The sequence below is a fragment of the Chelonia mydas genome, chromosome 1, assembly GCF_015237465.2.
Source record: "Chelonia mydas isolate rCheMyd1 chromosome 1, rCheMyd1.pri.v2, whole genome shotgun sequence".
NCBI classification, from domain to species: domain Eukaryota; kingdom Metazoa; phylum Chordata; order Testudines; family Cheloniidae; genus Chelonia; species Chelonia mydas.
In genome coordinates this window covers 323,714,998-323,739,132 of record NC_057849.1, presented here as the reverse complement: position 1 = coordinate 323,739,132, position 24,135 = coordinate 323,714,998, and the positions used below count along the sequence as shown (strand labels likewise).

Here is a 24,135-nt window from a genome sequence, read left to right as displayed (position 1 = left end):
AAAGCTTTATTGACTCTGCACAAGGATGGTGATCTTGCTCCTTCTTTGTGGTTTATACACCGCATGGTAGCTCTGTCATCCGTCATGATCCTGACCACTTGTATGAAGGGTAGGAAGTGGCTGCATACATCTCGGACAGCTCCGAGTTTGAGTAAGTTGATATGAAGGCCCCCTCGTGAAAAAGGAGGAACGGAACTTCCTGTTATAACACTAAATTATGAGAAGGGTCCCCAAAAGGGGATTGAGAGGGGTGGAAGGTAGGGGGGGATGGAGATGAGGCAAATAGTGTAGCCTGCTGCAATGATTTCTAGCATCCATCTGTCCAACATGATCTGATCCCATGATGGTCTGAAATGGGAAAGGTGATCTGCATAGGGGGAAAGGGTTATGAACACAGTGTCCAGGGATAGTGATTCGTGGCTCTCAACCAAACCATCAGAAGTGTCATGGCTGGGGCTTGGGCAGTCAAACCAAGGGTCAGAGCCAGGAGTTGAGCTAAGTATCAGATCCAGGAGTCAAGCCAAGGATGAAAGCCGGAACCCGAGTCAGAGACCAGGGGCAGTGATCAGGAACAAGGCAGGTAGGCAGGAATCAGGAACAGGTCAGGAAAACAGGAACCAGAAGCAAGGCAGGGAAGCAGGATCCAGGAACAAGTCAGGAAAGTGGGGCTCAGGAGTCAGAAGAAAAAGAAGGGTCCAATGCAGCAGCCAGCCAGGAATTCACCCCGTTGCACAGACAACTTCATGTGCCTCTCTTTGGGTTTAAATAGGAAGTGCTGACCAATCAGGGGTTCTCGTGTTCCTCCTTTTGGGGCCCAAGGGAAGCCTCCCTGATGTGGCTTCAGGTTTCATGGTCTCTCCACCCAGTCAATTGGTAGCAAGCAGGCATCAGTCAACTGGGAACCCCATGGATCCATGTCTGAGATCTGCAGGCTCATGACAAAAAGGACTGCTTTGTAGAAAAGGTTGGTGGGGTGATGGTAAGAGGGATTTTTCCTCTGGTACCTAAGCTTCTTCCTATGTGATTTTTGCAGGTTTTTTATATGTATGGTATTGAGCTGGACAAGATCTCTGGGCTGTCTGTGATCTGCTATATTTCATTTAGGTCAGGAGCATCAATGCCCAAGGAGCAGATGAGAGCAACCCTCTTTCAGTGAGTGGAGGGACTCAGTGACGTCAATGAAGAGCTTATGGCCATCAAAAGAAAGATGATCTTCAGCCATGTTCTGGACCTCTCTGAGAAGCCCAGAAGATTGCAACCAATAAGCAAGGCAACCCTGCCTTCAGGAGAGGAGTGAAGGATACCTGCAAGGCTGTGTTGGGGTTCTTGCACTTCCTTTAAGGAGATTTGTAAGGACTCTGCTATCCTCTTCATAAGGTCCTAAAAGACCTTAAAGTCATCTGTGCAGAATGGGGGAGGAGGCATCACTGCCTCATCCAGGGGGAATTATATGTTGGTGCCTCTTCTTCAGCTCCCAGATCATGTTCCTCAGAGTGTTGTCATGTGAGGAGAGGAGAAGGCAGGATCCTGGTGTACCAGAAGATACTCCTCTGAGTGGGACCTCCTGCTGGAGGGAGCTCTGTAATACAGGTCACCATATCTGGTCCAAGGATTCCAAAAAGCCCAATGTGAGGGAGGATGGGGTATAGGTTGTGGGTCATGGATTCATCACTGCAAGTTTCTGGAAGCTCCTCTTCCAAGTAGATTTCAAGGGAGGGAGGTCTCAATGGGAGATTTGTGGTACACTAAACAGAAACCTCAGAATCTGAAGAAGTATCCTCGCCCATTTCTGGAGGTGAGGAAGTGGAGGAGCTGCAGTGGTACCAGAGGTCACGTCAGTACTGAAGGTGTCACCGGAACCAGAGGTTGGGTCAGTACAGGAGGACATGCATGTGCATGAGGCATGGAGCTATTGGCTGGGCTAATGGTACTGTCAGGAAATTCCTCTTGGTACCTGCCAGGAGAGGACAGTCAGGTTCTTGAAGGACTAGGATGTCCTTTGAGAGCAGGAATGTGCTCTGTCTAGGGTGACTAGATGTCCTGATTTTACAGGGACAGTCCCGATATTTGGGGCTGTGTCTTATATAGGCGACTATTACCCCCTCCACCCTGTCCTGATTTTTCACACTTCCTGTCTGGTCACCCTATCTGTACCAGCAAGGTGGGCTGTTGAACATTCTGCTGTGATATAGCTGCCAGTCCTGGGGATTGTATAGCTGGGTGATCCACAGGCTTTCTAAGCTCCTGGCCTTCTAGCATGGGCAGTACTGGAGGAGCTGGTATCGAGGGAGTCAGGGTTGGTGCTGGCCTCTTGAAGGAGTCCTTATGTCTAGAGGGCTCCAAATTGGATACCAATGCTGGTATCAAGCATGTCTTCTTGACATGGGAAGCAGGAGAAGCCTTTTTTGGAAGTAGGTGAGACTTGGTACTGGAAGGGGTTAGGAGCCTCTGTTGTATCCACATCTGGACATGAGATCCCTTTACTGACCCACCTTTGGGGTAACTTCTTTTCCCTCATTGACTCCTTATCAGAGGACTTATGCCTTCTCTTCTTGGAATGCCTCAGGGGTGTAAACGCTGTCCCTTGGGACTTGGGCATGAGAGTTGGACATGTGGAGGTTGACAGGGCATTTGGATCTCCCAAGGCTGATGTGGGAGGGAGGGGCAGTAGTAGGGGGAGAGGAGTTGGGCTGTAAAATGGTAGCAGGCCCGAAGAAATGCTTGAACTGGTCTTCCCTCAGCTTTCTAGATTTGCTCTTGAAGCCAGAGCAGACCTTACAATTTGATGGAGTGCATGCTCCTGGAGGCAGCAAGAACGTCCATTACTGAAAAGAAAAGACCTTTTACAGGTCTGGTCTGGTTTGAACCCTGTGGTTTTGGGGCAGAGTGGAGGGCCCCAAACAAAGGGATCCAAGGTAGGCAGGAAACCCCCGCTACTGGGAAAAAAAGAATAGAGGGGTATCCCCCCAAATGCAGAGAGTGCAAAGAAAACAAATGAAAAATAAAATAGATTAAATAAAATTGAGTAAGGAAAAAAAGAGTTAGCAAGCTAACTAAGGGACACACAAGACTCTATCTCAGGCCACAGGCAGTTGAGAAGGAACTTGAGCAGCAGGGGTCCACCCTGCCTTATATACCCTCAGACCAGAGCATGAGGATGTGCAGGGCACAGGTGTGGACCTACAGACACTGCTTCCAAAAATCTCCAATCAAAAGCGCATGGGTGGGCATGCACACCTGAAGTGAAGTGCCCATAGGGACAACTACTCAAAGAAGAATTATGGGTTGTATTCCATTAGCACATATATACACAGACACTTTTTTTTGAAAAGAGATAGCATTCGGTTGTAATTGTACTATAAAAGTTTCAAGTATACTACATGACAATTATACTTAATTTCTCTATGGAATAGAAGTGGAAAGATAATTTGAACACAGACAGTATTTTTTGCAGTCAAACCCAGCTATTTAAAATGTCAAGCTGTACTTACAAGACTCAACCTTTCAAGAGAATGTCAAGCATTTATTTTTTCCACAACAAATGACTATATTTAGTCTTTTCTTTTGCAGACGGTATAGACATAGCTTACATTTTCTTTTTATTACTTTAATAGAGAAGGCTGAATATCTATTGACTTTGGGGTATAAAAAAGTTAGTTCTGAAGGAAACATATTTATCATATCATTTCAACACAAGCCCAATCGCTGAGTCTCAGAGACATTTTGCTTCATTTGTACTAAAAACAGTTCAAAAAATAGAAGTTACCCAGTGAAACCTAATAATGGTGCCAGTTTGGTTAACAGAATGATGGGACAATATGCTCCACTAATAGTCTTTACCAAAGTCTGTAGAACACAGTGAAACAGATTATTATTTTAATCTCATATTTATACAGTACCTCAAAGGACTCCAAAGCACCCTATACATTTAAAATGATATACAAATTACATTCAGGAGTCATTACATCCACCACTGACACGTAGCCACCTCTGGGGAAAGTCATGGCAACTGTTTAATACGACACAGCAACACTATAACTGTTTAGAGGGAAAATAATGTATCCAATCAAAGATACAGGGAGAAATGGGGTTATATTGCATATTACCTCTTTAGTGTTGAGTTATTTAAAAATTGCACAGAAGTGAACCTGAACATCACCTACCTGTTCAACCTGTACTGAAGTTCATACTCTCTTTCTTTAATAGCAGTATATTCATTCTGATATTTAAGAAGTTGCTGTCTCATCCTGGAGACTTCACTGGTAAATCCTTCTGGGAACTGATCAGCTTTTTCCAGTGCCTGTTTCTGCTGTTCTATTTCTACAGTGAAATGTTTGGCCTCCTGCAACAGCTGGATCTCTGACTCCTGTAAACTGTGTTAAATAAAAGTATTTAGGATCATGCATTAAAAAGGAACCAGAAAGAAACCTTGTAATTATATTATTGTATCTCATATGCTGACCTATAACATTTAATATAAAATGGGACACTCCCGGCACCCCTCGGAACATCAGGATCTCTCTCTTTTTCTCTGTGTCTAGGCTCAGTTACAGTGGGCTTGGTGTATATTCATGGTCCATGTGATAGACAACTCTAAGTGAATGGAATACTACAGGATGGGACTAGTGTTATAAAATAGACTGGGGAAAATATGATGGGCTGCCTTACTCTGTGGTAGAGTAGTGGTGGAATAGGAGTGGGAGTGGCATTCATGTTTATTTAAATTTGATTTTTGTGGGAGGATTTAAGCAACTAGCAGTTTGTTTCATAGAATCATAGAAGATTAAGGTTGGAAGAGATCTCAGGAGGTCATCTAGCCCAACGCCCTGCTCAAAGCAGGACCAACACCAACTAAATCATCCCAGTCAGGGCTTTGTCAATCCAGGCCTTAAAAACATCTAAGGATGGAAATTCCACCACCTCCCTAGGTAACCCATTCCAGTGCTTCACCACCCTCCTAGTGAAATAGTGTTTCCTAATATCCAACCTAGACCTCCCGCATTGCTCCTTGTTCTGTCATCTGCCACTACTGAGAACAGCTGAGCTCCATCATCTTTGGAACCCCCCTTCAGGTAGTTGAAGGCTACTATCAATTCCCCCTTAACTCTTCTCTTCACTAAACAAGCCCAGTTCCCTCAGCCTCTCCTTTTAAGTCATCTGCCCCAGCCTCCTGATCATTTTCGTTGCCCTCTGCTTGACTCTCCAATTTGTCCACATCCTTTCTGTAGTGGTGGGGGGGCCCAAAACTGTATACAATACTCCAGATGTGGCCTCACCAGTGCCAAATAGAGGGGAATAATCACTTCCCTCAATCTGCTGGCAATGCTCCTACCAATGCAGCCCAATATACCGTTAGCCTTCTTGGCAACAAGAGCACACTGCTGACTCATACCCAGCTACTCATCTATTGTAATCCTCAGGTCCTTTTCTGCAGACTTGCTGCTTAGCCAGTTGGTCCCCAGCCAGTAGTGGGTGCATGGGATTCTTCCGTCCTAAGTGCAGGACTCTGCACTTGTCCTTGTTGAACCTCATCAGATTTCTTTTGGCCCAATCTTCCAATTTGTCTAGGTCACTCTGGACACTATCCCTACCCTCCAGCATATCTACCACTGCTCCCATCTTAGTGTCATTTGTGAACTTGCTGAAGGTGCAATCCATCCCATCATCCAGGTCATTAATAAAGATGTTGAACAAAACTGGCCCCAGGACCAACCTCTGGGGCACTCTGCTTGATACCAGCTGCCAACTAGAGATGGAGCCATCGATCACTTCCCGTTGAGCCTGACAATCTAGCCAGCTTTCTATCCACATTATAGTCCATTCATCCAATCCATATTTTTTTAACTTGCTGGCAAGAATACAGTGGGAGACGGTATCAAAATCTTTGCTAAAGTCAAGATATATCACGTCCACTACTTTCCCCATATCCACAGAGCCAGTTATCTCATCATGGAAGACAATCGGGTTGGTCAGGCATGACTTGCCCTTGGTGAATCCATGTTGACTGTTCCTGATCATCTTCCTCTCCTCCGAGTGCTTCAAAATGCTTTCCTTGAGGACCTGCTCCATGATTTTTCTAGGGGCTGAGGTAAGGCTGTAGTTCCCCGGGTTCTCCTTCTTCTCTTTTTTAAAGATGGGCACTATATTTGCCTCTTTCCAATTGTCCAGGACCTCCCCTGATTGCCACGAGTTTTCAAGGCCTCTGGGTAGGGCTTTACTTGTTCATGTTCATTGTTTACCTTGTTCATAGGGTTAGGGAATCACGAGTTTTCAAAGATAATGGCCAACAGCTTTGCAATCACATCAGCTAATTCCCTCAGCACCCTCGGATGCATTAGATCTGGACCCATGGACTTGTGCATGTCCAGCTTTTCTAAATAGTCCTTAACCTGTTCTTTCACCACTGAGGGCTGCTTACTTCCTCCCCATACTGTGTTGCTCAGCAGTGTGGGAGCTGACCTTGGCTGTGAAGACCGAGGCAAAAAAAGCTTTGAGTACTTCAGCTTTTTCCACATCATCTGTCACTAGGTTGCCTCCCCCATTCAGTAAGGGTCCCACACTTTCCCTGACCTTTTTCTTGTTGCTAACATACCTGTAGAAACCCTTCTTGTTACCATTCACATCCCTTGCTAGCTACAACTCCAATTGTGCTTTGGCCTTCCTGATTACACCCCTGCATGCTCGAGCAATATCTTTATACTCCTCCTATCTGTCCAGGTTTCCACTTCTTGTAAGCTTCCTTTTCGTGTTTAAGCTCACCAAAGATTTCACTGTTAAGCCAAACTGGTTTCATTACTTGAGGTCTCAACTTCAGTGGCTACAATCCTATGTGTAACCCACAGTTAAGTGAAAAGGTGGAGTGGCATCTCATGTTACTGGAGATTTTGCAAGCTAGGAAAGGGATTTGGCTCTTAGGAGAGAGATTCTTTCATTTATCCATTCCCTGTTGTTAGAGAGGTGACAGGCATGAGGTAAGAAGATCACCAACAGAAAGATACAGGCCAGATATCAGGGTGAAATCCTGGCCCATTATAGTCAGCAGAAAAACTCCAATTCATCTAAGGTTAAATCCTGGCCCCACTATTTATTGCCTATCCCTCCGGCCTAATTTTCTTCTAGGAGCCCAGTGCAACGATGGACAGTGATCCTAATCTGCAGGTTTATTATGCTGTTTAGTGTGCATCACCCTCCCTGACTTCATCACTGATGAATTGCCTGACTTTGCTTGTATTACCAACGTCTGGCTGTATATAGTGACACAGTGTCTTGTAATAAATCCATCAATGTAGCAGACTTTGCTTGTTGTAATAGTTGACGTTTAAGAGTAAGACTATTATTAACATGCATTGCTTATTATGGAATAGTTACAATGATAAATGAATCATGAGACCTTCATGTTATGCAATTTACTGTACTGAAATCTTTGTTATATGAATTATTGTTCATGCTTTCTGAATATGAATAAATTTACCAAATTAATTTTACATTATGCTAAAAGAAGTTCAGCCACATTGACTAACAGCGTAGCAAATTTCAAATTCAAAAGTTAAAACTGGTTTTGAGGTTCACAAAAGATCAGAAACAATCAAAGCACTACTATTTGACCATTGCTAATTAAAAAGAAGTGAATGCCTCCCCCCCGCACACATAAAAAAACCCAAAAAGCAAAAGGAATTTGGAATCTCCCAGATGGAGAATTTATACACCAAATTTTAGCTCAGACAATTTTGATATACCAAAATGAAGCTTACCAAACAACTGGATACATTATAGAACTATTAAAACAACCAAAACATAGAAATTCAAATTACACAGGCACTAGTATAAAAGCAAAACATTAAACTGGTCATATAGCACAGACAGCTGAAATGGCACACAGAAAAAATTCAATTTATTCATTGCACTGCAAGGTAGATAACTACTTCCTATTCTAAGAAGAAAATATGAAAACCACATAGTTCAACAGGAACTAAGAATGCGCTCTGTAACAGGAACTGAATCTGTAGTGTTCGGATGAGTTGTATTTTAGCTGTTAAAGGGTGAAATTCACTGTACTGCATAGGGCTTGTGCGAGGCTCTACATACCAACCTGAATCCTATTTAAGCTCTTTTAAGAAGATTTTTCTGTTTTGAGAAGAAATATTTTTCGTTCCAGTGGTAATCCCCATTTTAAGAACAGGGAATCTCATTCAAGTTAATGACTCTTTCAAAGAGAAACAACTTTTAAAATAGTAAGATAGGAATTGCAGTGCGGAATCAAAGGTGAATCTAATGGAGTATATTGTACCTAACAGCAGATTGTACCCTCTGCTTCAAGAGAAGCTGCACGAAATCCCATAGTGGACAATTATGGAATAACCTAACAGTGTTTGGCTTACACTTTGAAGCTCAATTTGTTTATAATCCTATCTAAAGTAACTGAGAATGTTCCCACTGGGTAAAATTCACTCCTATGCAGAGGGTCAGCACAAGGCCTAGACATCATTTAAGCCCTCAAATAAGCTGAAAATAGATGAAAACTGATATAAAGACACTATTTAGAGTCTCAGCAACGTTCTTATCTTCCTTAAGTGTGCCCTTTAAACCTTATTAGTTCAGGTTTTCTACTTGTTAGGGGACTCTTGCCCCCTTACTAACATTCAGTGGGGGTGTTTTAGTTGCTAGCTCCCAGTACTAAAAAGGGGGAAGGGTCGATGGGGAATCAGGACCCTGAGACTGACAGCCCCCAGGAACAATGGGGAGAGGCCAATGCTTCATGTCAGCCTGAATGACAGGGCGAGCAGGTTAATCAGGGAGTCAGGAGGCCAGGGAGGTCCCGTCCTCTGTGTGAGCTGGATTTGCCTGGGCCAGACAGAGTGGGGCCGAGCTAAGGAGAAAGCAGGGGCCCAAGCTAAGCTGGGGAGCAGAACTGCAGCCCCAAAGCCAGAGGCACAGCCCAGAGAGAGCAGACTTGCCCTGGGAAGAAAGCTGCAGCAACCAGAGCCAGAGGGGCCAGAAAAGCATCCCACGAAACAGGTCAGTGCTGGGAGCAGAGTCACAGAAGCAGCCTGCAGAGCAGACCTGACCTGGGAGCAGAGCTGTAGCAACCAGAGGCAGAGGGGCCAAAGAAGCAGTCCAGGGAGCTGGAGGCAGAGCAGCAGCAGTGCTGAGACAGAGTGGTGGAGCTGGGGCTGGAGCAGTCTGGAGCTGGGTGCGGTGAGCAGCTAGAGAGAGCGAGGGGGACCCTGGGCAGCGGGCCCAGCACAGGGAGAGGCCTCAGCCAAGAGGCTCTGCAGGCCAGGCTTGGATCGTAACCCCGACAGGGCGGGGGCGACACTGAGAAGAGGGGTCCTACCACTTAGAGCCTGAGAGCGTGTGGCCACCACCAGAGCAAGTGTCCAACCCACAGCATCCCTACAGCACAGCCAGGGCCGGAGAAGGAGGCCTGGAACTTACAAGGAACAGACTGTTAACTGCCCTGACATTCCAGAGACACTGCTTGTGATGTTCCCTGCCACAGAGCAGCTTGATGTGTTTCCTTTAACCTTTCTCATTTTCCCTTATTCTTTTTAAAATTAATTTTAATTAAATAACTTGCATTTGCTTTAAAATGTATGTAATGGTCAGTGGGTCAGAGAAGTGCCCAGTGCAGAGAGAGTACCCTGGAGTGGGGACACCCTAGCCCCTATCCTAGGTGACCACAGCAGGGTTGGGGGTCGAGCCACCCAGGAATCCTGGGCCCAGCCTTGTTGGGGTTACGAGGACTCTTCCAGACAGGAGAGTGGAAGGGGAGTCCTCAAGGGCAGGGAGGCCACTGGGTAAAGGAAGTGGGAGCAAGGACTCAGATCCTTTCGCTAGCCCACTTCACTGGGGTAGTGCAGAAGCCAGGAAAGTTCCCCACAATAGCGGGACTATTCCCCCGCTTACATACTTCTGATAAACCAAAATAATTTCTTATTCTGTGTTTTTCATATCTTTGGCTATTTGCTCTCAGCTCTTTTAATTTTTACCTTACATTTCACCCACTGTAGCTTATGCTCTTCCATTGCCATCACTATGTTTAGATTTCTGAAAGATACTTGTTTAGGTCAAAATTACCTCTTAAATCTTGCCATTTAACCATATTAGGTTTTTTTTCTTGCCTTCCTGCTTTCTTTTTTAAGTCCAATCACTGTAAAGCGGGTCTTGAATAATGTATATGACATTGTGCAGCGCCTCTGCCCTGGGGGATTTTTACTTTAAGCATGTAATGTTTTGGCTAATGAAACAATTCAGAAAAGGAATTATGGCCATGGCTAATCTCTATAATCAAGTATTCACAATGAAACAAGAACTGATATACTGAAAATCTGCAAGTATTGTACCTTATCACAGTCTCATGCAGAGCGGTGTACTTCGCCTTCAGCGCAGCAACTCTGGTGCCTGGGAGCTTTCCAGCAGAAAATAACTAGAAAAGGGGAATAGACAGTTATTAAATCCACGAGACATTAACATTTTTATGTATACTTAGACTTTTATAATTAGTGTTGGCAGACTTTTCTTCAGTTCTTGGTAACATATAAAATAAAAATATACACACGAAAGATGCTGGTTTATTTAATAATTTGTAGTATACATAAAAGAGCATAAAGAACACATCGCAATTACAGAGTTGATTAGACCTCTGTTCCCATTCTGCTCTCTCTGAGTGTACCCCCTAAGGTGTTAGGTCTGCTGCCCTTACCTGTCTGGAGGTGGAAGTACACAATTCTCCCTCTCTTAGACCATGACCTGGGAATGCCACTCTGTACCTGCCCACTACTTATTACTGTGCAGGTCTGACTGGACCTGTTTCAGGAGCCTGTCACTAATGCTATACAATGCCAAACAGCCTTCTTAAAACAAGTAGTTTTTTTTTAGCAAATGGAGCAAAGTGTTACGGAAAGGGATTTAAAACAAGCAGCCTACACACATACCTAGACTCATCTAACCTTACACTTTGCTACGAGTTAAGTTAGATGGGCTTCCCTCTTGAGTTACAGGAACAGAACATACCCATTTACATTCTTCTAGTAAGCCCAAGAGCTCTTAGCCTTCCAGAAAGTGTTTCTCTTAGACACTTTCCCCCCTCTCAGAGAAACTCCTTTTTCAAAGCCCTACCCCCTGTATGAGCCTCAGGCCAGTTACTATATATCTCAATGGCTTTTGTTAGAGAGTCTAGGGGTGGAATCTTCGTTTTGCCTGAGTATGTCTACACTATGGAGACTATACTGGCATAGCTGCATCACTGTAGCAATGCTGGCATAAACCCATAGTGTAGACACAACCTAAACAGACGGAAGGGGTTTTTCCATTGATGTAGGAATACCATCTCCCCAAGCAATGGTAGCTAAGTCGAGGGAAGTATTCTTCCATCAACCTAGCTGTCTACACAGGGTGTTAGGTTGGCATAACTACATCACTCAGGGGTTGTGGTTTTTTTTATATCTCTGATTGAGAAGCTGTGTCAACCTAAATTTTAAGTACAGACCAGACCTCAGCCTGTTTTTTAAATATTAAAGCAGGTTGTAAATTTAAAGTGCAAAAGCATTCTAGAATAGCTATTGCAGAGTAACTATACCACAATGCATCCGATGAAGTGAGCTGTAGCTCACGAAAGCTTATGCTCAAATAAATTTGTTAGTCTCTAAGGTGCCACAAGTACTCCTTTTCTTTTTGCGAATACAGACTAACACGGCTGCTACTCTGAAACATACCGCAACAGTAATTCTAGTTAATTTCCTAGTGTAGAAAAGCCATGTTTTCACTGCAGCCAGGCTAGCCCTGCCTGGGTGGAGTGTCCCCACAGCAAAGCCTTACCCAAGCCAGACCCATGTAACTACATCCACAATAGGGCTGTACTACCCCTTGAGCTGGAATGGATTTCTGGTGGGCTATCCTGTGGGTCTTAACAGTGCATTAAATTGAGCCACTCTACAAATTCATTCACAGGTTGAAAACTCACTCACTCTCACCTAGAATGAAGCTGCTGTCTGTGGCCATGACATGAGAACAATACTTCATGTAAATAACTTCCAAGTGGAGTTATTCATTATTAATGCAGGCAGTCCTGCAGGTGAAAGCAAACAGCATTTGGCAACAAGAACTTTTAATGAGAAAGTTATTAAGGAATTCAGTCTACAAACCACAAAGTGATTCATAGCACACCCAGCTGACTTCTTTGCCTCTCCATTTCCTATTTCTTTCCTGCCTAGTAAACATAAAAATCTCATGTTGGGTACATTTATCTAAATTATGTTTTTTATTGATACTACCCCACAGCTTTAGCAGGAGACAGGTGTCAGCTTCTGGCAAACTGCCAGCACAGGAGGATTTCTTGGATGGTGTCACAGATCCTAGCAAGTGCTCCCTCATGGCCACTCACTAGGACTGCCGTGAAGGGAATCCATGCTGTGTCCCTTGCTCCCCCGGCTATTTTAAGCCTACAGAGCATGAATGCAGTCCAGCCACTGCCCCAATCTCAGGATCCCTAGGCACACTCTTGGAAGTACAGACCTGCAGCCTAACACTCCCTCCTGAGAATTGGAGCCCTATACAGCTGCCTAGCCCCTCTGTGCACTATGGTGAGCTTTAGAATGCCCTTGGACTTAAACATACCCTCTCCTGGAACTTTACCCCAAAGGTGTGAAACTTTTTGTTACAGTCTAACTCTCAGGGGCACACAGTAGTTAACACACAAACTTTGCAGAGTCTAACACATTTATGTTCTTTACTTAATCATACAAACAACAAACATTGCACACATTTCCCTTTCTAGCTCAGCCTTCCCTTAGGTGTCATTAGGAACCACAGGCAGGCTGTCCCATTCCTGAGGCTGTTCCATGACGGGTGGTCTCTCCCTTTTACCTAGCTTCTGCTGCTTTCTTCTGCCCCACGTGTCCTCTTCCTGCCTGGCTCCCTCTGTTCCTGTGAATTCCCTTATTTAAACTCCTCCTGGTCTGCTGGCTGCCTTTGTTCTGCTCCTGGTAAGTTTTCATTGCTTCTGTCTCCCCCTCTCCTTTCAGAAGAGTAAGCTAAACTGGATTTCCAAGGCTTGAGCTCACCCACTGTTGCCAGTTGTTTGAACCTGAATAGTATAATTGAATCCTAAGCACCACTAGCCCCTTGTATTTGTCTGCTGTGAATCTGCTACAGGACCTGGTAGATCTTCATACATATAGGCACTCAGGATACAGCTGCTTTTCATAAACCAACTGCACAATATTAGCCAAAATTCATAAATTGTATAAACATAGCCCCAGTTTGTCACAGATGAGATCTCTGTTCAAATGCTGTGAAAGTGCAGCAGAAATGGAGCAGGCAAACGGGGTTAAAATGCACAGCAGAAGAAGGGAGGAGTTCCACAAGAAAGTACTGCCCAGGTAGAATTGTGGGATGGGACTGGAGGACTAACAGCATCTGGGATTGAGTAGTCTGCATTTTCACTGCAAAGTAGGCAGTTTGCCGTCTGGGCTGAAGCAAATGCCAATCTCAAGCCCATATCCTCAGCCATGCTAGCTAGCCCAGACTTAAAGCATCCTCAAATCCATGTTAAAGGTTCTTCTGTGTGGATGGAAGGAGGATTTTATGATGCCAGAGCACCCGCTTGCAATAGGGCATGATGCTGCAGACAATCTACATCTCCAGCCCTTCCTGCAGTCCATCTGCCCCTGTTCATACTTCAGCTGAAAGCATCTAAGTCAGATCCCTTTCAGGGCAACAAAAGCTCAAACTAACACTGCAAAGTCTCTCAACAATCAGTCCTTCCTTTGGGCTCTGTCTTCAATCTCCTTTCTCAGCCATTCAAGAGTCATTTACCACAGATGAGGATAGATATTGTAATTAGCATTTGGAGAGAGGGAATCATAAAAACTGTGGGTGAAACCGTGGGTTCTGAACTTCTTAGCCAATGTATATATGACCAAGAAATACAAGGTAGGCCAAATTAAGCTCTGTGACACCTATATAAATCCAGAGTAATTCTACTGAAGCCAACAGACATTGTGGCCTCAGTCTCCACTCTTGCACCATATATATATTTGCACCTGTGCAAACTGTGTGTAAAATGCTACCATTTTGACTTGTTAGAGCTTTACAGGCACTGTGCACAAGTGTTAATGACTATACAAGGTGTAAAACAACAGGAAAAAATCTCAGACATGTAAGTTAATGAGAGTTTTGCTTGAGTAAAGACTGCAGAATTGGGCCCTTAGACATCGATCCGAACAATATGCATTGCAACACTTTGCAGCAAGACTGCAATAGTTACTGGCATGCCATTTTTTAATTAAGTGAAAACGTGTCACAGGCTATCTAGGTTTTGTAAAGTTTACCCAAAAGGTTGCTGTGTGCCCTCCTTGGAGAGTATGCCTTGCAATGCTGCAACCCCTCTCTCATTTTGTATAAACGGTTTCCATTCCACTACACTCTCAGGCTCAATGTATTCTGAAATCAGTAAAGTGAGTAACATTAACAACATCTTCTTTTTTGTTAGTCTCTAAGGTGCCACAAATACTCCTTTTCTTAGTACAATTATACTGACTTAAAATTATTGGTGTGAGATAAGAATCAGGCCCATTAAACATTTTAATAAAAGAAGACACATACGAATCAGCATCTTCCATTTATTGGGTTTCTGGACCCCAGATCCCCCGGGAAGAGTCATAAATACATGACATCTCTAAACTGTAGCTTTTGCATTTCGATCTCAGATTTAGCTTATATATATATATACACCCTTTTAACCAGACTTATAAAATATTTATAAATCTTTATTCCTGAAATATAGCGTTAGATTTCTTTTTTTAAATACTGCAAGCTAAATTGGAATAACAATTTACAAATATTTGCATTTCACCTCTGTTTCTAAAAGTTTGTGAAAGATGAATCACATTAAAGTCATATTTTCCTATGAGATGCTGTAGAATTTTGTTTAGCTTCAGCTTTGTCTTCATTGTCAAATAAAGGTGTGTTTTAATGTGAGATTATTAATGTGAGTTAGTTATCTCACTGTTAAATTCTAGTGGAGTCAAGGCACTGTAGCTTCACAGCTAGGTGATATGAACCACAGACAGGGGTAGTGTTGACCTCACCTATCTATCTAGTGATAAAAATTACAGTACCTTGTCTCCAATAGGATTTTACAGTGAGATAGTTAATGTGCATTAGTCATTCCATTGTCAAATATAAATAAATATATATATATATATTTGCAGGGAAGACATAGCTTTTATTTCCACTACTCTGCATCTGGGATCAAATTCTGATAGCTTTATTCCATCTTTCTTCAGTAAGAAATGAGGCCTGGATCTACAAAGAGACATAGGTGTTGTGATACTAAATACTGCGGCACCTAAAATTTAGGCTCCTAGAAAATCACAAGAACATCACTGCAATCCACAAAGCTTGAGTTAAGTCCCTATACAATGAATGGGGAGAGATAGGCACCTCAGAATGTGATTCTAAAAGCCAGCATGCTAGGTGGGGAGCCATGGAAGATAGCCAATGCAAGATGCTGATTAGAGGGGTGTGTCCTAAACCCAACCACTCTTATGGAGACCTAAGTCTGGGGTCTAGGTCTGGAGTGCTGGGAGTCACCGATATCTGCTAGCAATACAAAACAGGAACCCCTCTCCTGGAGTCAGGCAGCTTAGGCACCTAAGTCGTTTCTTGTAAGAATGAGTGAGGTGCCTTCCTCACTCCACACAAAATGGCTGAAAGAGAAGGTGGTGATGTTGCTGCTGCCATCCACCTTAAAATTTTAGCACAGTGGCTAGCGCACTCACCCAGGATGTGGGAGACCCAGTTTCAATTGCCCGCTCTGCCTCAGGTGCAGAAAGGATTTGAACAGGGGTCTCTCACCTCTCAAGAGCACAGAGCAATGGGATAGTCTGAGGTAGGGCTCCCTCACTCCCCTGTCTAAACTGTTCCCCTGTAGATAAATAATTAAAGAGTCACTGGAGCAGGGGGACTGTATCCTGCATCTCCTAGGTGGATGCCATAACCACTGGACTATAGAGTCAGTCTCACACATGTACTCTCTCTCTGGCCCAATGACTCTTTATTATTTAATCAACATTGGAACAACTTCTACAGGAGGGATTAAGGGAGCTCCACATCAGAACAACCCATAGCTCAGTGGTTACTGCCCACCTCCTGAGAGGTTGGAGATCCCCCCATGCAAACCCTTTCTCCCCCAGAGCAGTGGGGTCCTTAAAGCGCTGCCACGGCAGCGCTTTAGCATCACTGCCCCTTTTGGCTCCCCAGGGCCGCCAAGGGGGGGGGGGGGGCAAAAGGGGCAGCTTCTCTGGGGCCTGGTGATTTAAAAGGGTCCGGGGTTCCTGGCCGCCATTACTGCAGCAGCGGCCAGAGCCTCGGGCCCTTTAAATCACTTCAGGAGCCCCGGGTGGCCTAGGCCAGGCAGTGCTGAAGGGCTGGCTGGGGGAGGCTGACCCCCCCAGCTCCGCCCCTTCTGCCCAAGGCCCCACCCTTTCTGTCTGAGGCCCCGCCCCTTAAAGGGGTGTGGAGCCAGGCCCCCGTACCAGTAAGACTTTTAAGTTACTTTCACCCCTGCCCACATGAGTGCTGTAACTACTGGGCTAAAAGTTATAAGGTGGATGGCAGCAGCCCCACCACTGTTTTGAATGGGATCCAGTCTGGTAGGCAGCCTTCGAGCATGCCGACCAGCTTGGGCCCCATATGTGAGTTAGGTGGACAAATACCTATCTTCCCCTGGCTCATGGATTCCTCTGGGGCTTAGGTTAGAGATAGGCTTCCTGGTGCCTAGAGGGAGGCCGCAGTGTGCATGCTCAGAAGAACAAACTTAGGTGCAGATGGAACTTTTACCCTGAAAATTTAGTCACAGAGTGACCTACAGGGTTTGGCAGTTTTGTGGATTGCAGTGGAGCCTAAAACTGGAACTTTGGCACCTAAGTAGCTCTGTGGGTCTGAGCCTGAGAGCCACATTCTGATCTTGATAACACCTATAACGTCCGTCACACTAGATATGTACAGTACTATAATACTGTCATGCTTTAGAAATGCATTACAAATGCTGCACAACACAAGACAGTTACACAAAGTCCCACTGAAATGGGTCAGAGTGGATACAATTTAGGTAAAATTATTTTAAAACATTAAAAATGAGAGATTACTAATAGATAATTCTGATCTAATCAAGAAATGGTTCAATCAAGAATTAATTAGCACTCAGAGATAAAACTTGGGAATATACAATATTAAACAAAATACAGAGCTTTTGGAAAGGTATTCAGAGTGTCACCGCTAAAGAAGAGCTCTGTGTAGCTCAAAAGCTTGTCTCTTTCACAAACAGAAGTTGGTCCAATAAAAGATATTACCTCGCCCACCTTGTCTCGCTAATTACACAATACTGTTTATTTTCTGGACTGAAATGTGTTCTAGCCCCATTGTAAGGCAAATGCAGTATCCATCAGGGAACTGCACTGTGCAACAATATTTTTAGAAAGATCATACTATGCTTAAGCTATTGTAAGAGCTGTAGCAACAATTTGCAATGTAGCTCGTTATCTCTGTGTTTCTGAACCCTAGATTCACTTCATAAATTATAATATCACTTGACAGAAATTAGAAGCCAGACTGCTAAATGTATTTGCCTAAAGATACAGATAAATGCTTTTTTGAAAATCCCACCAGGCACCTAAATACTTTTTTAAACTTTTGTCCCAAGGGCCAGAATCTCAGACATACTAGGACTCCTTTGCATTGGTCTGGCCCTCTGAGGATTCCCTTTTTGTAAAGGGAAATTTCTGGAGATCACAGAGCTGGCATTGCAGCTGTACTCCTCCTTACTGGCCCCGAGAGCAGGTAGTATGTCCAAGGAAAAGAACATGTGGATGCAGTGTTCCTATGATCCCCAGAAACTGTAATGGCCTGTGGCAATGGGTAGTCTGACCAGGTAGTAATTTGTAATTCCTAACAATGGTAATGTGGACACTTAAAGTAGGAAATGAAAACTTGTTTCTAAGTTGCTTTACATTTGGTAAGAATTCCAGTGTATAAACAAAACATGTATGGCTAAATCCTGGCACTACATCAGGAAGCCAGCACAGTTTGGGTAGCAGTGAGGGTAATGGAAGTTGTAGCTGCTCGGAACTTTAATGTAGGAGTCTAGATACATATCCAGAAGACTGTTTTGGCATCCAGGTTTGAAAATATTGGCCTTCATTATATCAGTATGTTTTGAAAAATAAAGAAAAATAAAATGAATAAAGATACAACACTCTAGTTCACATATATTTAAAAGTTCTAAAACAAGGGTGGGAGCTGGTTTAAACAATTTTTCATTAGGTTTCTCAGACTTGCTATTGTCACGTTCCTGTAAAATGAATGCCTCCAAGACGAGGCTATCCGACTGAGCAAGTGGCAGTTTCCTTCTAATTATTCTAGCAATCTAGTATAATTAAAGGTAGAATCTGGAATCAATTTAGGTCACTTCATTGTATTGGGAGTAGATGTCAGGTCTGGAGTTTGGAATATAGGCAGGTCACCTCTCTTAAATTCCTGGGCCTTTCAAAACCTTTAAGTTTCAAATGTACTAATATACATTTTGCTTCTCTTCCTTTTGGTATATACACAACACTTTTCTTTGATTCCCATACGCATTAAACAACAAGACTCTCTCCCATAATTTAAAAAAAATTACCCCAAAAGCGGGGCAAAATAAAATAAATTGTACTTATCCAAATCAAGAATTCTTAGAAAATTGGATTAAAGATTTGGCTGCTAGTGCTGGTTGCTTGGGAGTTTCTTCTCTTTGCTTTCTATATTCCTACACTTCCATAAATGTAACTACATAATAGAAGTATGTATCTTATTACTGTATTTACTTGTATTTTTACTTTCCTATTATATTTATTCTTACCCTCTTATTTTACCTACTTTTTTATTTAATTCTTATTTTTAACTGATTATTAACTTGTAGCTATCTTTTGTATGTAACTTTCTCATTTTGTTACATTTTTATGTTATCTCACTTTCTCTCAGAAGTCTTGCTCTTATACGAGAGAAGAAAAAGGTAGGGCCCAAATTCTGCTTCTTTCCTCTCACTGAGTACTCGTACTCTGTGAGAAGTCCTATGAAATAATTGGCCCGAATCACCCCATCCTGTTGTAAGACACATGGAGGAGGGGATTTGGGGAAAAGATATATCTGCAACAATTCTCTTGCTGAGATCCCTCCACAATTTTCCATTGGGAGAGGATGGGTGTTCCATGCGCCCCATGCAGAAACCATGAAAATTAAGGAATCTGTAGGAAATACAGAGCCATAGGGAAAAAGACTTGTACTTCCACAGCTGCTCTGGACCCCAGCAAACCATCTCCTCCCAGTGCTGGTGCTAGCCCATTAGGGGCCCTAAGCAGGAATAATTAATAGGCGGCCCCCTTGAGCTGTTTGGGGCCCTAAGCAATTGCTTAATCTGCTTATGCTTAGCGTCAGCTCTGTTCCTCCCATCCCTGGCACTACAACTTCATTGATGTGATGCAACCAATAACTCTCTCTGCTACAGCTGTCCCTAGGAGCCATGGAAGGAGACTCCATGGAAGAAAGAATATAACCCTAAGATATATTATCTTTTCCAGGTAAGCTTCACGGGGCTGGAGGGAGACACTGTCCATCCTCCCAGCCTGCGAATTCCTGCCTTCAGCTCAACCAATCTCTGTCCCCTCCTCTACTGTGGACCAAGGACCCCTGGAGTTTCTTCCATGGGGTTGGGGGAGAAGAGGGAGAAAAACTGTGACATGGAAGTGGCCGACCTTGGGATGGGGACAGCTGCATGCAGATCTCAGTGGGTGATGAACCCACCCAATAGAATTACTTACAGAGTGAAGAATTATTTCATGTGAGCAAAAGTGGCAGAATCTGGCTCTCACTGAATCAGAAGTTAACAGACCCTAACATTTCCTCCAAAAGTTGTATAAAGTTTTCACATCTTCTGTTTTATTGGAAAGAGATTCACTCCTGTGTAGATGGCCAGCACAAGGCATAAAATCATAAGCAGGGGCAGATGTAGCCTCATAATTCAATGGATGCACTATATTAAACTGCTGAGAGGGCACCGACCACCTGCAGCAGCATCCTCCATCCTGGCACCGGAATCCTAATGCTAGCCTGGTGTGATGGGGAGACCCCAGGGTGGAGGAGGGGTTAGAAACGGAGTCTTACCCCGTAGTGGTGACTCCTGTTCTGCGGGGCTGGGCCCTACTCCCTGCTCCTGCCATTGTGACCTGGCATCTGGGGCTACAGCACCAAGCAGGTTTGGCAGAGGGGCATCTCTGGGGGGGCGTGGACAGGAGTAAGGGGAGGTGCAAGGTAAAAAGTTTGGGGACCACTTCTCTAAGATAAAATATTTTGGGGCCTTCCCCCCCACAACACAATAATTAATAGGGGCCCTCTTGAGCAGCTTAATCCTTCACAATAGGGCTTCTGTGACTCAATTATGGTATAAGTGACAAGTCTAAGGCCTTTGACTTACTCAGTTTCAAGCTTCAGTATTTTTGACTAGCTTCCTCATATTTTTTTTTAATTTCTTCTTTATGAACTACCCAACCAGTATGGGCCTCTAGAAACCCTTAATTCAGCCCATCTTCAATCCCATTAGCATCAAGTACCTTGAATACAGAGGGCCTAATCATCCTGTGTCATGTGCACCAGCATCCTGCATGCATGTGAAGCAAAAGATTGAAGTTAAATATAGTATTCGACATAGACAATGATAACAGATATTAACCATGATCATTATAAAAATGAAATACATGAGGGCTTCCAAGGGAAGGCTTGAATTGAACATTATAAAAATGCCAATGTTCCAGCAAAATAGTGCAGCTAACACATTTCTACTTATTTAGGCAATTATTATAAAATATTTGACATAAATTCTGCAACCTCAACAGAAATAATCACAGTCTCTATCTTTCATTTCTATGCTGCATTTCCTGTAATCATTTATATTTTTAATAACTAACATTTTGACCATTCTTTTAGTTATTTTAAAACATAGAATGATAGTCATAATTTTAAATTGAAGTTAACCTTGTTTATTCTTTCATTTCAAACACCTAAAAAGTCACTTCCAACTACAGTCCTTTGTCTCAATATAGGGCACAAGGGCAAAATCCCAAATTATTAACATTTTACAATTTTTCTGTGCTTGGGATTTCAATATAACATTATTTGAGTACTAAGTAACTCCCCTTATCAATCAGCTGCATAAAGTTTAGAATCTATTTTCTGTGTTCTTTCTTGCTTCTGATGGGTTTGTCTTGCTCCAGGGACTCATTGTTTCGATGTATGAACACAAACCCAGAAGAACAAGGATGGCTGACAAGTTTTGTATATCCTTCTAAGCAGAATGTTAATATTCTTCAAAATACAAAACTCCTCAAAAGCGCAGGCACAAAAACAATTGTCATTATTGCACCTGCCTCAGGGAATCCTGCTATGGCTAAAAAAATATTTGACATTCAGTATCAGTCATCTGGGTGCAACAGGAAATGTTAAGTTTAAGTGGGGCAGATGAGCTTGTGGAACCGTAGACCATCCCCTAATATTGAAGAGACGGTTTAGTCTTATGGGTTTAATCAAAGAAGCAAGTTTTGCTCCCTTTAAAGGAAACTCATTTTTCGCTCAAGATTCTTACCTCATTGATGGTTATGATAACAATTGATGTTTAGGCAAGAATCAAGCCAGAAACCTAAGCAAGTTATGAGGAAATCTGCTTCAGCTGAACATCATCGAAGTTGAGGATTTTAAGAGAACTGATAGAATTGTATAGCTCATGTTCTTTTTTGGCTCTGTGTTTTGAGGTCAGTAATGTCCTTTAAATGGTGTTGAAAGAGTTTTAAACGATTTTACTCTAAATGAGAACCTGAAAGAATAGACAATTATGGCAATATATAAGTGAAAAGAGGAAAAAGGAAATTTCCTGTATTAACCTTGGGCCAAATCCTGAGGTCCTTATTCAGGTCCATGTTGTGCCAGTGATGTTTCAGTAGTGCTCCCTATTGATTTCAATAGGGACTTCTGTTTAAAATTTGATGATATGATCTGGTCCTTAGTTTTTACTCAGTCTTTATTCAGACGACCTCCCACTGAATAGCCAAACTCTGTTCATGTTATTCAAATTAATAGTTCTATTGAACTCAATTGGAATTAACATGGTAGTCAAAAGGAGGAGGATTTGGTTAAGGAAATAAAGGTCTGATTTTCAGAACTGCTGAGCACTCACAACTCCAAATGAAGACTTGTCTCATATGAATTCAAGGCAAGTTGTAAAGAGCTGGAAGTTGCAAACAGATACTGTAATACACTGCCAGAACTCTTAAGCTAAGTCCCAAATCTGGCTGAGATAACATGGAGGCCTAATACACTTTATTACACAAGTATCCCATATGCTGTTGAAATTAAGGTATTCAAGTTATTCAGAATGAAGCAGACTTTTTGCCCAAAAGAGTACTTCAAGGTTTAACCAACGTTTAATCTCTACTTTTTACAATATACGGGCCAAATCCTGAGATCCTTATTTACTTAGTCCTTACTCAGACAAACTCCTATGGCAGTCTATACAAACTATACATTGGCTTGGATACCATCTAGCCAATTTGATTTTTTCTTCTTCTTTTGTTAAGTATCTGGTATATACATTATAGGATGGCAAGATTTTTTTAACATTTCGTTAGCTTTAACAATATAAATATATTATAAATTAATTAATGGTCATCTGCTCTGAGCCTGCTGTGGACCTATTACTGGGCTAAATGAGGTAGCAGATATGTATTTTAAAGGGACTGTTAAAGAAAACCAGAAGGCAGATGAACAAATGAAAGGTAAAGATGCTATAAAAATACCCATCTTTATAGTTACAAGTGAGGAAACAGAAGTGATATTTCTTATCCTGCAAAAGGCCATTGTTAATATAGAAATGCAGGAAAATATCCTGAGCTGCAGGAGAGATTAAACAGCTCACCCACAAAGAAGAAAAAGGATAACAGTACATTTTAAACCTGCGTAGCTATGTGCTGGCAAGGACACAGACAACTGTTATCTTCAAGAAATATAAACAGCAGTTACACAGCAGCATTATTGCCAGTCCCAAGCATTTAAATGTTATGGATCAGGCTGCCTCAAAATCACGAAAATGATTTAAAAAAATCATGATTTTGAAAACAGAATATATTTTGAGTTGCCTTCTCGTTTCTGAGCCTTCAGGGTGCACTTGAGTCACATTTTCAAGCATTTCTCCAAAACCATGAGGGCTAGAAACTTACTTTTTTTAAAAAATGAAAGCTGAAATTCTCCCCCCAGTCACATGCCTCCAGGAGCTGCAGTTAAAAAGAAACACACCAGCCAATGTGAGATCCAAGATAAAATCATGAGCGCTGACAACACCGTGGCAGTGAACAACCAGCTCAAAATATTTTTTTAAACTAAAATGTAGAAAAAAATATTTAGAGAAAATTTTTTTGAGGGGGTGGGGGAAAAAGAGCAACAGAGGAAGGAGCATTGGAACTTCTTTTCAGTAATACCTCCTATATCCTTTTCATCTTAGTCATGAATTAAAAGGCAAGTTAAAAATCTTTTAATTCATAAACAAAGTCACATTATCAAGGTTAAAAGAAGATTTTCTTGAATAGCTGATGCTGTTTTCTAGTGAACATGAGATTATTAACTCATATGATCGCAGCCACCACTCCCAGGAGGAAATGTAGGGTAGTGGTGGTTGGTGACTGTCTTCTGAGGCGGGTGGAGGCACTCATCTGTTGGCCTGACATGGCATCCTGGGAGGTATGCTGCCTGCCAGGGGCCTGTATCCAAAATGTTACAGAGGTATTGTCAAGGATCATCCGGCCATCTGACTACTACCCCATGCTACTCATCCATGTTGGCACTAATGATACTGCAAGATATGACCCTGAGTAGATCAGAAGTGACTACAGGGATCTGGGAGTAAGCAGCTGGGGACGCAGGTGTGTTCTCCTCGATCCTTCTGGGCAAGGATGGGGCCCAGGCAGAGATAGATGCATCCTGGAAGTGAATGCTTGTCTGCAAGCGTATTGTATTACACAACTGGAATATTGGTATAGAAGGGTACAGTTTGCTCAG

The 24,135-nt window shown here is 42.9% G+C and overlaps 1 protein-coding gene across 3 annotated transcripts in view; it reads right to left on the bottom strand.

Annotated features, from left to right (window-relative positions):
• CCDC146 (coiled-coil domain containing 146) overlaps positions 1 to 24,135 on the bottom strand; it is a 128,871-nt gene that overhangs the window by 45,042 nt on the left and 59,694 nt on the right. For 2 of the 3 annotated variants that reach the window (XM_037889208.2, XM_043552065.1), the window contains 2 exons: positions 10,344 to 10,426; positions 4,164 to 4,373 (listed from right to left, as the gene is read on the bottom strand). In XM_037889208.2, coding sequence (XP_037745136.1) covers positions 4,164 to 4,373; positions 10,344 to 10,426 — 293 coding nt within the window. Of the gene's footprint in view, positions 1 to 4,163; positions 4,374 to 10,343; positions 10,427 to 20,645; positions 20,696 to 24,135 lie in introns of those variants that run through there. The other variant, XM_043552073.1, reaches the window with a different exon arrangement.